The sequence below is a fragment of the Triticum aestivum genome, chromosome 1B (assembly GCF_018294505.1).
Source record: "Triticum aestivum cultivar Chinese Spring chromosome 1B, IWGSC CS RefSeq v2.1, whole genome shotgun sequence".
In the NCBI taxonomy this organism is placed as follows: domain Eukaryota; kingdom Viridiplantae; phylum Streptophyta; class Magnoliopsida; order Poales; family Poaceae; genus Triticum; species Triticum aestivum.
This window is the reverse complement of record NC_057795.1, coordinates 476,551,407-476,567,311: the sequence shown is the minus strand read 5'-3', so window position 1 is coordinate 476,567,311 and position 15,905 is coordinate 476,551,407. Positions and strand designations below refer to the sequence as shown.

The window sequence follows — 15,905 nt, the reverse complement described above, 5'->3', positions numbered from 1 at the left end:
TCGGCTCTTGGGAGCATGTGCTCCTGCCCATGAAAAATGTTTTTTTCAAATGGTAAAAAAAACTTTAAAAAAATAGATGTGATCATTGTCACACCAAAACGCTACCCGCAAATTTTTGGAGGAAAGCTTAAATATTTTGATCCGTGCAAAAAAAAAACAAATCGAACGACAAATGTTACCTCCAAATGTTACACTTATTTTTGTTTTTTCACCGATGAATCGCTGTCATCCCGTTTCGCATGAAAATTGGCAAGCACTCTTGTTACACTAACAAAAACATCTATAAAAAATCAAAATTTTAAAATTGTATTTACTATTTATTTTGAATTTACTGTTCACTAGGGAGCATATACCCCCAAGAGCCAAAACGGCCACTGTAATTGCCTTATAGGATTGAGTGAAGTCGGAAATAAACCCTGAGGTTGTATAGACCGACATAAATGAACCATCACCTCTAAATCCCTGAAGTTGGTACCCTATATTTACAAATTCCGGTCAATTCAAACCTTGTATCAGTAAAATCCTGTTTGTTCTAACAGAAAAGGCGTGATCCCTGCCGGGATTGATTTCTACTCCCAGCGTTGTGGAGCTGAGCGAAGGTACCACCTGCGGCAGCCGGCAATGGAATTTAATCCTATTTTTATAGGACGGAGTTGAATACCATTACTATGTATGCTAGTGGTTTTACCATCATTAGCTGCAGGAGTGTGCAAGCATGATTAGCAGGCCGAGTGGGCGATTAGCAACCGGATCGCAGAATTATATATTTTGCGCTCCCGCTTAGTTTAGGTCACCGTGTATATATGTTTGCAAAATTTTCTTAATCAGCTGTGCCGCTCGGCATAATATGTGTGCAAAATTACGTAGACGTTTTTGCTTATTATGGAACAGTGCAATTTCTACATAATTTGTGTGTAAAGTTTTGTTCTTTTATATTTGCTTTTTCTTTTTTAGGGTAACACCAATGCCCCTAATTCATTTTACATTAGATTAACTTTTTTTGTTTGTGTTTTTGTGTTTTTTGTTTATGATTATGTGTAATGGGAAGAAAAAGTGATTGCAGTATTGTCCATTTGCTTTGCAATCATAGTTTTAACCAAAGGGTACGACCACATACGTGAATTAGTAGCACATGAATTTTTCTCGGTATATGTGGATTTCTTGGAACAGATTTAGGGGCGCCGCTATGTCTCCCTTTATACTAGATAGTAGCTCTACTCGCCTACAGGGAGCCAATAGTGGGCCGGCACAATAACCATATGGGTTCGTCTCACACATTTGTTTATATTTAAAATGAAAATATATATATTGGAAACTAATTAGTTAATTTATTTTAAAATTTTCATTGCAGATTTTAAGTATGTTCATGCAATATAGAAAAAAAATGTTCAGTCAACTTTTAAAAATGTTTGTACCATTGAAAAGAAATGTATGTGAAATGTTCACATGTTTCAAAATAATGTACGTGCCATTTAAAAAAATATACAACATAAAATAATGTGTTGGTATTTCAAAAAAGTACCATACAAAATTTGTGTGTTATTTTCTAAAATGTTCACGTGTTTCAAAAAATGTGTTTGTGCCATTTTCAAAAATATTTACAATGTAAAGAAAGTTCTCACAGTTTCATTAAAATGTTTTGCATCATTCAAAAAATGGTTCAACATGTTCTTGTTTTTGAATATTTTTAAACCCGATTTACAAAAAAATGTTCAAAATCCTATAACTGAAAAATATTAATCATGTATTTATAATAGTTTAGCATGTACACAAATTATTTTAGGTGTATAAAAATATATACGATGTGTATGGAAAAGAAGTAGATATCAAAACATATATGTTAAAATAATAATCATGTATTTGAAAATGAAACGTGTAATAAGAAGTGTTCTTGATGTATATGAAAAATATACAATATGCATGAAAAAACTAAACATATGTTGATAAATAGGGAGTAAGAATAAAAAAAACCTGATTAATTGAAGAAAGTAACAAAGAAAACAGAGGGAAAAATAAAACAAAACCCCAAAGTAATCGTAGAAAAATCGATAATGAAAATTACAAGGAAGAACTCAAGCAACAGCCTTAGTTATGGGTTGGTCCGGTAGCACCGCACCAAATGCGAGACTACCCATCTTTCGCAATGGACGAGAAATAGCTCAAGCTTGGAATTTGTTCATTTGGAACAAATGATCAGGAATTAGCGTTGTTGTCGTATAGTTGATACCACTCTCCACAGTCTACAGTCCACAGCTACACACACACACATACACACACACCCCGCATCGCTCTAGTAGAGACATTGTTTGTTTCTCTTAGAGCATCTTCAAATAACAACCCTATAATACGACATCAAAAGAGGTTGGAGTAAAAAACTTTGGCACCAAAAGTGGTTTTTTGGGCCCATAAACGTGGTGTCTTCCATCCTCGTCCGACCTCATGGTCCAAGTCCTCCTTGACACCGGTGGCCTTGCCTAGGATATGCACCAAGTGTCCATATTTTGGGTAGCCGAACTGCACACAACCACAAACCAACGAACTGCAGTGGCTGTTGGCGCTGGTCTGTTCCTTTGGGCTGCCCAAAAAACTTGCCCAAGATTTTTATGATTGGGCGGTTGTTGGAAGTTTCTTTTGCTCCAAATGCCTTAAAAACCTCTAGTGCCATAAAATAATGTTGCTACCAGAGATGCTCTAATGAAATCGGGGACCGTACAGGGACCCCTCTGCTACACTTTCCCAACCCTCTATAGGCACTCGCGTAAGAAGAACCGATCGGTGAGAGAGGCGTTGCACAATGACCAGTGTCTGAAGGACCTGCAGCAGGGCAACACCTTGAACATTGTCGTTGAAGTGGTGAGACTGAACCGGCTGCTAGTCTCTTCATACACAAACCTCAACGTTGAGCTGTGAGGCTCCATCAGGTGGACTAAGGGAAGCTCTGACATATACTCCACGAGCTAAGCATATCTGATGCAATTCACCAACACCCCTACAGCTAGCCTCAAGGATACCATCTGGAAGCCATGGGCCCCGACAAGGATCAAAGTCTTCTCATGAATGCTCCACCGCGATCGCGTGTGGTGCAATGATCGTCTTCAGCGAAGAGGGTGGACGAACGGGTAGTTTGCCCTCTCTGCATGAGGAATTTGGAGACCCCAGTTCATCTCTTCTAGAATTGTGACTGCAGACAGGTCTGGGCCCAGGAAACAACCTGGACATGCTGCACATTGATGCTCCTAGGGTGTGTTTGGTTGAGGAACCAACTGTCACGGAATGGAATGGTTCCATTCTAGAGGAATGGGTCGGTTCCGTTCCTGTGTTTAGTAGGTGCAAAAAAGTAGAACGGGTTGGTTCCGTTCCAGTGTTTGGTTTGGAAGAATGGAATGAAAAATAGAATAACAGAAATTCAAAATTTTGGCAACATTTCATTTGTATTTTCAAGAAAAACAACATAAAACTCAATGACATAGAACTCAATTTTCAACAATGAAGTAGCAAGTTCATTTGGCACATCCAGAAGCAATCAAGTAGCAAGTTTATTTGGCACATCCAAAAGCAATCAGCCTTACATGTCTTTAACATACAAATAACCAAAGCAAAGTTCACTACAGCCATACATGTTCACATACCCAATATCCAAAAGCAACCCAATGGCACTACAGCCATGCATACATGTCGAGTTCACATACTTGACAACCATACAACCATATCGAATTTAGAAGTTTTTCTTCACATACCTACTCACCCAAACAGATTTGTTGGTTTCAGAGAGTTTCATGAAGGCTCTTGCGGTCTTGGGGTTGTCAACAAGATGAGCATAGTAGTGGGCAAGGTGCTCTTCATCAAATTCTTTCAAATTGGAGACTACATCGCAAAGATCATCGGGTATATCATCATCATCTCCACTAGATTTCACAAGAGCTTCAACAACAAGTTTAAACCCATCTTTGAGAATGGCACCTAGTGGATCCTCTAGAACTTTCACCACCTTGGCCTTCTTTTTGGTGGTCCTTTGGGGTGAGAAGACTCACCAACCATATTGTATGCAAAAACATTGCCAATTGTTGCTCAACACTAAGATGTGGACTGTCTTCTAGCAAATTGCGATCCCTCAATATGCCACACAAGCGAAATAATGCAGCTCTTTCAAACCTTAGCATGTTTTTGCATTGGTTTAGATAATAAAATCCGATTCGATCTTTTTCATGCATTGGGCCATAGGTAATACGTGGTCCCCTCTTCCTTATTATAGCCCGAACAATGACTGCCATTGCAGCTAGTGCAACAAAAATAGTGGCTCCCCTAGGCATCCTTTTTCTTTTGTTCATCTTGCTTACCATCTACAAGTAATGCATAGTATCAAAAATATGGCTAGCAATGACTTGTAAACATGAGTCTGGTTGTCCAAAGCAGCACATATTGAAAAAAAAATTGGGTAACCATGGATCTGCATACTACACAGAAGCACATATATATGAAACAAATTAAGGAGGAACATGGCACACAGGAAATAAAATCTGCCCAAACATGAACATATACAGAGATATGCAAAGGGGTAATGGAAACCGTACCTTGCCTCCGCTGCTAGCTGCTGATCCGAACCTTCTGCAGCACCTCCGGTCGCAGCTGCATGGTAGCCGCCCTGCTGCTTCGTCGCTGCTCCTTGGATCCGGGTCGAACTTCTTCGTCGCAGCTGCTTGGACCATGGCCGATCTGCTATGTCACTGTTGCTTGCTAGGTCGCCGCCATGGTGCAGATGCGCGCCATCATAGAGGAGACAACAGGAGGAAGGTGAAGCCGGGCCGGGGAGGGATGGAGAAGGCAGATCGAGAGAGGGGGAGAAGCGGGAGGGTGGCGATGCTAGTCAGGGAACAACGAGAGAGGGGGAGATGCAGGAGCGGCGAGAGGAGAAGGATAGGGTACATGCGAGGGGCTCGTTCCCTGTCGTCCGGTCGATTTCGTGGTATGCCTCGGTTCGGCATAATGAGCGACTATTCCCTTTCCTGGGACGAGTGGGTTCTGAATCGTTCGACTAACTAAACACGGGAATGGGCCGTGGGATCGGGTCGGACCCATGACGTTCTACCCGGTGACAACAACCAAACACACCCCTAGAAGACGGGAAGAAAACGATTACTCCCTCTGTTCCTAAATATAAGTCTTTTTAGAGAGTCCAATATGAACTACATATGGAGCAAAATAAGTGAATTTACACTCTAAAACACATCTATATACATCCATATGTAATCCATATTAAAATTTTTAAAAAGACTTATCTTTAGAAACGGCGGGAGTACAAGAGAGGCAGTTGGCGCCATGGTTAGGGGAGCGGAGCATGCTGCAATAAGTGCACAAAGACCATGACCATGACCATCATTTGGGATATCTGGAAGGAGATAAATAACCGCAGCTTCCGAGGAAACATGCAAGTGTTTCTAACGTCATCGAAGCTAAGAAGAGAGCTAGAACAATGGGGCCTGGCAGGTACAAAAGGCTATAGAGCACCCCTTTGGGGACCTGGAGATAGTACCCTAGTGTGCCCTTCCAATCTTTTCTGTTTTCTCTGAACTTTTCCTTGCCATTCCCATCGTGATCACTAGATCACCTCAATGTTCCATGTGCTACCTGCTAGTAAATCTAATGAAGCCAAATCTAACGAAGCCAGCAATCTGCTGTATCTTTCAAAAAAAAAAAACCCCCGGGGATTTAACACATGGGCAGCGGCGCAGCGTCTTCTGCCGGCTGAGGGGGTGTTTGGTTCATGGACTTTTTAGTCCCAGAGACTAGAAAAAGTCCCTAAAAAGTCCCTAAGAACCAAACGGGAGGGACTTTTTCTACAGGGACTAGAAAAAGACTGTACTAGAGAATCTTTTTTGATTAGTCCTTGGGACTAGAAAAAATCTTAGGACTTCTAAACCAAACACCCCCTGAATCCAATGACGCGTGCGCAGGTCCCGGCTCTTTCCCGCTGATTTCTTGAAATGTGAACCCATGGTATATGTGGACCGATGGGAAACTTGGCCGCCAAGTTCTTGTGTGCTTTGGTTCCATATTTGGGAAGGGCCATTTTATTTCCAAAAAGTTTGCCGGATCCGTTACATTCCTTCCCGACGAAGGAATAAAGTTTCTATAGATCACACCAGGAATTCATCAAAAGGCTTATGAGAAGAAGAAAAAAAACCGAAGAATGGTTGGTTTGAGCAAGCGGTAGCAACAAAGCGTGTGTTGTTGTTGCTATAAAGGCACGCGGCTGAGACGCAGAGTTGTTCAGTGAAGTGCAGAGCACTACAGGGGCTACAGAGTATCGACCAAAGCAGAGCAAATGGAGATGATCGCCGGCGACGTCCACGCCCACGGCTACGGCTGGGCCGGGGTGTGGTCGGCGGTGGCCAGCCTTATCTTCCTCTGGTCCATGGTGCAGCAGTACCTCCCCGCCCAGCTCGAGGAGTACCTCACCGCCCTCACCCGCCGTCTCCAAGCGGCCATCACCCCCTACGTCACCATCTCTATCGACGAGCACGTCCCCGACTCCTTCGGCCGCAGCGAGGCATACCTCGCCGCCGAGGCCTACCTCAGCGCCACCTGCGCCTCGGGCGCCCGCCGCCTCCGCGCCGACCTCGCCGCCGACAGCGACCGCATGAGCGTCGCCGTGGACGACCACGAGGAGGTCGTCGACGAGTTCCGCGGCGCCAAGCTCTGGTGGCGCAAGACCAAGACGCTCCCCCGCGGCAACGTCATCAGCTGGTCCGCGCACGAGGAGGAGCGCCGCACCTACTGCCTCACCTTCCACCAGCGCCACCGCGGCCTCGTCGACGCGCTCTACCTGCCGCACGTCCTCGCCGAGGGCCGCGCCGCCACCGTCAGGAACCGCCAGCGCCGCCTCTTCACCAACAACCCCAGCAGCGACTGGTCCGGCTACGACGCTCGCGTCTGGAGCCACGTCAAGCTGGAGCACCCGTCCACCTTCGCCACGCTCGGCATGGACCCGGACAAGAAGCGGGACATCATCGACGACCTCGAGATGTTCCGCGACGGCAAGGACTACTACGCCTCCGTCGGCAAGGCGTGGAAGCGCGGCTACCTGCTGTTCGGGCCTCCCGGCACCGGCAAGTCCACCATGATCGCCGCCATGGCCAAGTACCTGGACTACGACGTGTACGACCTCGAGCTGACGTCGGTGAAGAACAACACCGAGCTACGGAGGCTCTTCATAGAGACCAAGGGCAAGTCCATCATCGTCGTCGAGGACATCGACTGCTCCATCGACCTCACCGGCAAACGCAAGAAGAAGAAGAAGAAATCAAGCAAGAAGAAGAGCAAGAGCGGCGACAAAAGGAAGAAGGTCCCGCCGGCGCCAGGCGGTGGCAAGGACGAAGAAAACAAGGTGACGCTGTCGGGTTTGCTCAATTTCATCGACGGGCTGTGGTCAGCATGCGGCGGCGAGCGGATCATCGTGTTCACCACCAACCACAAGGAGAAGCTTGACCCGGCGCTGATCCGACGGGGCAGGATGGACGTGCACATCGAGATGTCGTACTGCTGCTTCGAGTCCTTCAAGGTGCTCGCCAAGAACTACCTGCACGTCGCCGACCACGAGCTCTTCCATGAAATCCAACAACTTCTAGGGGAGGTCAACATGACCCCGGCCGACGTGGCGGAGAACCTGATGCCCAAGTCCAAAAAGAAGGACGTGGACACCTCTCTGGCCAGGCTGGTTAAAGCGCTCAAGGAAGCAAAGGAGGAAGCGTTGGCCAAAGCACTGGCCGGGGCAGAGGAAAAAGAGGAAACCGAAGACGACGACGAGGAAGATGACACCAGTTCGAGCGAAGAGGAGGAAAATGGGAAGAATAAAAAATTGTACTTACCCGCAAAATGGGAAGAGTAGAGTGATATATACGCAATGATATCATACTTTTCCGTATGTATCAAGATAGAGTTAACAGCATGAAGGCAATAAGAACTTGTACTTACCCGCAAAAAAATTGTACCAGTACAAAACATCATCAATTTCAGAAATAGGAGTAACATATAGGCCCCAAGCACAAAATGTGAGATGATGATACGGTCTACAAAATGCATCCACTTGTTTCTGTTGTGTATATGTAAAGACAAATATGATTATATATTAGTATTTGGACAATCTTCACTAGACAAATCTATGCATATCAACATCAAGTTTCCAATCTAAAACTTGCAAATGGTAGTAGGACAAAATAACCAAGGAACGACGCTAAAATGCTAGTGACAAGGTTTCCCTAGTTTAAATTGAACATATAAACCCTGAAGAAGTGGTAGTCACAACGAAGGTGGCCACGTCGCCTTTAAATCGCCATGACAGTACTCGTGCCACCGCCTGTAAATTCCATGCCCCGTCAGGGTATTTTAGTCATTTCACGCGCAGCATATAAAAGGCAGCCTCCCCCGTGGAGAAAACCTAGCCGCCGCCTCCCATCCCACTCGCCTCCCCCTCCTCGTCGCCCTCCTCTCTCTCTCTCTCGCTAACCCCTCTCTCTCCCCATCGCGCCGGCCGGTTACGGCCAGCTCCGGCCCGCGCGTCTCCCCCGCGACCCCCGCCTACTCTCCTGCCGTCGCCGCCGCCGGAGAAGCTCGCCTCCGCGCCCACAAGCCTCGGATTCGGCGGGATCCGGGACGAGGAGGGGTGGATGAGACGTGGGAGGAGGAGGAGGAGAGTGTGGGGGCACCTGGGGAGGAATATCCCCGCCGCCTCCTCCGCTCGTGACGCAGGGCCTCGGGCCATGGGGGCGTTCGTTGCAGGAGCCTCGCCGCTGACCTCCCGTGTGCGGCGCCCGGCCCTGGCAGCGCCAATCTCCCCTTCACACACAGGTACTCCCCCTCTCTCCTCTGTGCCCTCTCTCTCTCTCTGTCTCACTCCCTTTCTTTTAATAATTCCTACAACTTTTTGGTGATTGATATTGGGGATAAATAAACTGTTATTTGTGTTGCTGATTGTTTTGATCTGGACATGGATTGGATAGTGGAGAATTGATACTAGGATAGAGAAATTGTTATTTGTGTTGCTATTATTTCTTTGATTTGGACATGGATTGTTCAGTGCTAGAACTTCATATCATTATTGTTGAGAAGGTATTGCTAAAAGACAGTTAACTCTCTGATATTTGTCCATTCGCTTTCTATATGGAGGGGAATTAATATGTACAGATGAGCCTTCCAAACTGAATATTTGAGTGCTCTTCTTGTTTGAAATTTTTTGTTCACAACAGTAGGTTGATGCCCGCAGTTGTTTGAAATCAAATTCAGAGGATACACAACCTAAGATCGACACATCCCTACCTGAACCAAAGGGTCGTACGCCCATCATTATTATTATTTTCAATGCTATTTGTGTTCTTCATATCCCCAATTAATTTATTCAGTCTTACTTTTGACATAAAACGCAAGTTGACTTTGAACCCCTTCTCCACCACAGGCAAGGTCGAACCCCAACACCGAGAAGGTATCTTGGCACCAAATCATCGCGAGAAGAAGGGTATGTGTTGCTGTGCATGAGGTGTTAATACTTAATAAAGTTTTGCATTCTTTGTTCTGGTGGATTTTGTGTGTTTGGTTGACATCTATGCTGAATTTATTTTCCTGAGATTGTTCTGGTGTTTTTGGTGCAAACTGATTAAGGAGGGCTGGAGTTTGTCAAGTTTGCCATGTATGCCTAATATAATTTTCTTAGATTGCTACTGCAATTGTATGATTGTGATCCCAGTAGGTCAAGACTACATTTGTGTTGTTGAACCGAGATTCACTAAGCTTGGCAGAGAGGATAAATTTTTCTTTTGCAGATAACTGGGCTCTAAAAGATTCAATAGTTACATGTGGTTTTGTATCTGCAGTTTGTTTGCATGTATTTTTTGAGGTTTTTGATGACCAGAATTATGAAATTTCCTTGGTTAAAATCTTTATATGTGGCATGATCTCTGAAAACAAAATAGAGTAATATAGTTTCCTTCAAGTTGTCATTGCAACAGAAGTTGAAGTGTATCTTCATGATCAGTAGATCTGTGCGTGATGCCGCCTGTTGTAGTTCTATCGCTATGCAGACATGTTCAAGAAATGCAAGTAATATAGTTTTGATGATGTCTGAGTGTAGATAAAGCAGCCTTGTTCAGAAGTGCTTTGTCAAGTTCCTGTAAAAAAGCTTTCTAGATATACATTATGTTTACAGTTTCGCTCGGCTTCCCTAATCCCAAAGGTAATAATATGATTCCTTTATGTTGTTTGCCCAGATTCAGAAGTGAATTTTTGAGGTATATTTGCTTGTTGTGTGTACTGTAAATTCTAAGCTTTCTAGGCATACATGTGCACGTGTATTTTTAGGTGCTAATATTATTTCTTTATGTTGTAAACTCTAAGTGTCTTGTAAACTCTTAAGCTTTCTAAGCGTTCATGTACATGTGTATTTTTTTAGGTAATAATATGATATCTGTATGTGGTTGCCCAAATTCAGAAGTGAACTTTGCTGTATATTAGTCAGCATCTCCTGCATGACCTTTTAAACTTCAATGCAGCTGTACAAGGTTTGTGATGATTTTTTCCCCAGTTTTGTCTTGATTTAGACTTTTGTAGTTACACGTGTTATGTTTGTTCACCATGCTAATCATGAGGGTTTTACAGGAGGATTTAGACTCACACGAGCTTTCATTGTAACAGAGCTGCTGAACTTAAACAGATGTTCTCCCGCATATCCATGCCCAAACTGAAACCTATATAATTTACGCCATTTAACCATAGCAATGTTTCATCCATTGAGAGAATTAAAAAATTGACATAAATTTGCTCACTGCAGAGCCTCCGAACAGGAAACCGGCGGGGAGCATGCCACCGTAGGGGAAGGGCAGGGGAGACATGGTGGCGGCTAGCTGGGCCAAGCTGCGAACGCCCATCGGCGACTTTCGTTGGGGTCCATACCATTCTTCCTCCCCTCACTCCGATGCCAAAACCAGTAGGTGCAGCAAGAAGGTCAAGCATCAACAGAGGTGCACATCCGCACATGGGTGGCGTGAACAGATGGCTACCCCAAGATAATCTGAACTAGGTGCTCACCTCTCTCTCTCTCTATTTCTTTTTCATTTTCATCTTGATCCCATTCAGGTAGAATGCCGCTCTGTTTTTCTGTAATTAAGCAAGTATATAGCTGGCCACTATCTTATATGTGTTGTACTCTATATTGCAGCTTGCAGCATCCGATGAGAAACCAAGCCAGTTTCTCAGCATGGCAGATAACTCTCTAGACATGATCATGTCTCTAGCAGTTAAGTTTTGAACTGGAACTGTTGATCACATTATAACTGTTCCTGCTACTGCAGGTTCGACTTGAATTTTGTATTATGTACAGATGGTGTTGGTGTGCCTCTCCATAGGTTTCTACCTCCCGGAATTCATCTTCCTATTGCCACATAATTACATCCTTTGTTTTTGGGAAAACAATGTATAGATCCATTGTTTCTCTCTACAGTGCGCATGCCCTTTTATTTGTTTTTGGATAGATTCTTCCATTGATTTCTTGCTATGCTTGGATAACTAGAGTATCTAATTCGAAATTATCCAGTCTTTTGTATGTTCACTTGCATAGATGGCTTAATCCAGAACCTAAAGTGAAGAAAATATAGCACATATACTTGGTCATTTCTCCTAAGAAGATTAATCCACCTGGACTTTTAACTTGACTTCCAAAGAAGTTCTGAATGATCAAGCATGTTCGGGTTTTTAGTAAACTGAAATAGTGTTGCACCCTGACAATAGTATTCTGATTTTCTAAGTTAACAAAATCTTCTCACATACGCAATACGTCATGCAGATCGGGTCGTAGTCGGAGCACAACTAAGGTTGGCGCTGCTCAAGTGTTTGCAGCGGGATCCTCTTCTACAACGGTGATGACAAGGGCTCCGCTCCCAGTTCAGTCTATCAACTACACACACAACTCCTGGACCTGCCTTCAGATTTAAGGCAAGCGCTTCAGTACTTCCTTGTGTTGCATAGTCACTAGACTGGGTTTTCTTTGATTCTATGATTGGTTTGTTTTCATCGCAATGTATGTGTCCACACAATCAAAAGGATCAAGATAGCTTCACATAGATTAGTTAATTGGCCAGGTACATACGAAGCTGTGAATCTAAACAGGACGCACATACATCACCACACCAATATGTTGTGTGTAACACGACCATTCCTAACATACCATGGTTTGCATGGTGGATAACCGATGTGTGTTAAGATGAGCAGCAGCACGCTCACACATTATCTTTGCCATTTAAATAACCATATTTGTTCTATGAAGTTTCTGTTATATATCTCTATGTCCATGTACTTCTCAAAAGTTACCTTGGATGAGAAGCATTGTTTTGCTGGTCTTTGTGAAGACAAGATAGGAAGATCCATGTTCTTGATCAATCAAATATGGTCAAAACTGTAGTTTTTTCACCAGTGTAATCTTACTAATAACTTTGACCAAAAGTCCTACAATCTCATTAGTAATCAGGTGTGGACAAATATGTTTTCAGTCCAGTTTGATCTAATATATCCTATTGAAGCGTACTTTGACCAAACGTCCTACAATCTCATTAGTAATTAATCAGGTGTGGACAAATATGTTTTCAATCCAGTTTGATATGATATTTTCAATTGAAGCAACAAAACCATCGTATTTGGCTTTCCGTAAGCACCAAGTTAACAATAATAGAGTTGATTAGTAGCTGATACAGTGCTATGAATTTTTATTATAGTTGTCGTTGGTATCAAATCAGTTTATACAGTAGAAACTTGGACAGTGCTAAGATGGATTAGCACGTACAGTTGTAAACTACAGAAAAAAGATTATTTGTCCATTAGTCGATACCGAATTTGATCATATATATTGTTCTATTGAGCTTATTATTGTAAAGTCACCAACAAGTTGAATCAGCTATAAGCCTCTCAGAAGGGTATAGCCGCCTCTGCTTCCGCATTACATCTCCATGTAAGTTTCTAATGTACGTTCACATATAATTTTGGTTGACATTATCTCTTCTATGAATTCTGCTTGCATTTTTTCAGTTGAAACAGTAACCGAATTTGATAAGTATGCAACGATTTCTGCCCTGCAGCATGAGTAAAATGTTATGAGTTATCACTTCAGATAAGTAACCACTATATTATTTTCTCTGTGTAATTGACCTGTACACATGTTGTCGCTCTGCTTGAACCATCGATCTCTATATGTATTTGAGCTCCTCTCACAGGCTGACTCCTATGTTCGTGACTGAGCATGTGTGTGTGTGTGGCCATGGGGCAGACTTTATCTTTGACTGAATCCTTGCAACATTTTCCTTTCAGGCCAATGAACAATAAGATTCTTCTGACCTTACATGTCGAAAACCCTTCGAAAGGTTTCGCTGTCCTGATCCCTGAGGGTTCCGGCTGACCTGAGGATATGATGTACTTTTTTTCTGAAGTAGTAATAAGGATTGATACAACGACGGTGTGGTACCCGAATGGCTACTTTTATTGCCTTTCGACATGCGCAAGTATTTGAGTAGCATGTGACTAATCTTACAGCCCCCCTCCCCTGATGTTTGGGATGAATGTTGTAAAATGTTTCACAAATAGATGATGGATTGATGCAATGTCTTACCCAATACAAAAGAAAATCACCCCGATAGTCTGAATGTCGAGCATTTTATGTTTCTGTTTATGTTTACAGAACGTGGGAAGGGGGCATGGCGCACTATTTCACCTTCAGGAGAGAATTGCAGTGTCTTATTTTGTCCATTTTTCTTGCACAAGTTGTGCTGTCAAGAGATTTAGAATACCACTGTTAATAGGCTCTCTGCTTTATATTCTGAAATTTAGTCATGTGTCATGTATCATCCTTGGGTGATGTTTAGGTCTAGATGTGAGTCGTTTTTTCCATAAAAAACTGTGAAGTTGTATGTGCATTTCCTTCTATGCATCTCTTCAGATATTTGATTGATGCAAATATGTACTTTGAATTCTTATTGAATGTCTCTCAATATTGCTAAGAGTATCCAATACCCTATGAACCAACCTTCAACGTACACTATGTAGGAACATCATACCTGTATCTATTTCCCTATGCTACAAGGAGTTATTGATCGGTCTCTAAATATTCTTACTCTCATGGTTTGGAAGCTTGGTTTGCTCTCGCCCTTTGCGCTATCAAGGGTGTTGACAAAAGGGCCACCATCACTAGAGGCTAGAGCGACTTCTTCCATCAGGCGCACATGGAGGAAGGTCAAGCATATGCTTTCACCTTCAAATGCACTTCCAAGGGAACCCAAGAACCGACTATGTTTGTGACAGTACACTGGGGCTCAAGTGACAATGAGCAGGTTGGTGCTTTGAGTGTTTTGCCTTGCGATGTTCCGCTTGTTCTTGTTTCTTAATTTTTAGTCAGCTTACTTTGATAAGCTCCTCTTATGGCAGGTGGGAGGATCGTTCAGTTGACCAAGTGCAGTATGACGGTGATCTCTGGCGGTGATCGTTCAACAGGCACAAAAAACCCAGGCCCGACTCTCGGGTCGGGCCAACCAAAGCCCGACGCAAAAAAACCCAAGCCCGGCCCGGCCCGACTGTCGGGCCTAAAAATCGGGCCAAGCCCGGCCCATCACGCTAAAAGCCCGTCGGGCGTCGGGCCACGGGCTGGGCCTCTTCCTTAAACGTGGAAAACAACAGGCCCGGGGCCGGCCCGGCCAGTGCTTCGCGCTCAAAACCTAGGCCCGAGCTCGGCCCGTGGACAAGACCGGGCCGGGCCGGGTCGGGCCGGGCTGCCCATGGCCAGGACTACTCATTACCATCACCGCTTCTAATTCGCTTCTTGCGCCATTGGCGCAACCAGGTCATCTAGTATACTTTACAAGCTCTACACATAATGAGCTCTAACATATACAAGCTCTACACGTGATACGGTGCCCTGGTGTTAACCCTGTAGCTCTACAAGTGTCTTCAATCTTTTTCAACATGGAGCTCCTTCGGTAGCGAGCACAAACTGGGCACCTGCATCATCACAGGAAGGCAATTTTAGATCATAAAAACAAATGTTCCAAGCACAGTTTAGAGAAAAGAACCAAGTAAATTTGCCCTCAATCATACAAACAAAGTTTACAGAAAACCAAACATGAACAAGCACTTATTATGCAGTTTTTAAAGTTTTTAATACATTTATTTTCTATTAGCAAAACTGAATATGCTACTTCCTAATTCATGGCTGCATAATCCAGCTAGCTACACCAGTTTGCTCTCATGCAAAAATTAGAAAAAAAGAACAACAAATAAATCAACACTGATTTCTCTAACACATATAGTAACTTGCTGATATAACTTGTATATTTGTCGACGGAAAACGGGATGCAAAATCATGTTTCAGTCCAGATCATTCTATCATGAGAAAACATGTATAACTCCCACTAGAATTTTTTAATGCAGTTGCGAATTATCCTGAAAACTTGTGCACTTAATGATGGTTAGATCCATCTTACAGAATAGTCAGCTTCCAATATAAGTTAGGTACAAAACATAATGTATAAGCACGAAGTAAGATAGGCCATGCATCAAACACAGAAATAATTTTACTAGGTAGCGGCATAGTAAGTTGGTTTTTACTAGGTAGCGGCATAGTAAGTTGTGACATTTAAAAAAAATAGTAAGAAAACCAGCGGCGGCTGCTCCAGCCAGCTGCTCTCCTCCTGGACATCGCTGCTGTAAATTTAGCTAGCAATCATCAGCAGCAAGTATAGAGTAAACTGGGACTTTGTTGTAGCTACAGAAACTAAAAAAACACACACATCATGGAATTTCATATCATAGCCAACAAATATTTTACCAGAACACATGGTGTTCTTCTCTGTATTTTAGAAACATGCAAACAAAGATTTCAGTAA

The 15,905-nt window shown here is 43.5% G+C and overlaps 1 protein-coding gene and 1 long non-coding RNA gene across 2 annotated transcripts; both read left to right on the top strand.

Moving 5' to 3' along the window:
• The first annotated feature begins 6,167 nt into the window (after positions 1 to 6,167).
• On the top strand, positions 6,168 to 8,039 carry LOC123132547 (AAA-ATPase ASD, mitochondrial). Its single transcript, XM_044552380.1, has one exon. The coding sequence runs from the start codon at positions 6,323 to 6,325 to the stop codon at positions 7,883 to 7,885; it is 1,563 nt and encodes a 520-aa protein (XP_044408315.1). The 5' UTR covers positions 6,168 to 6,322; the 3' UTR covers positions 7,886 to 8,039.
• Positions 8,040 to 9,107: 1,068 nt separating this feature from the next.
• LOC123092938 (uncharacterized) lies at positions 9,108 to 12,458 on the top strand. The gene is made up of 3 exons (XR_006444945.1): positions 9,108 to 9,508; positions 10,817 to 11,065; positions 11,204 to 12,458. It is a non-coding gene; the product is annotated as an uncharacterized lncRNA (long non-coding RNA).
• The last annotated feature ends 3,447 nt before the right edge of the window (positions 12,459 to 15,905 follow it).

What these genes read in the sequence shown, in the direction of transcription:
- LOC123132547 (XM_044552380.1), top strand. Translation starts at nt 6,323, where the DNA reads ATGGAGATGATCGCCGGCGACGTCCACGCCCACGGCTACGGCTGGGCC.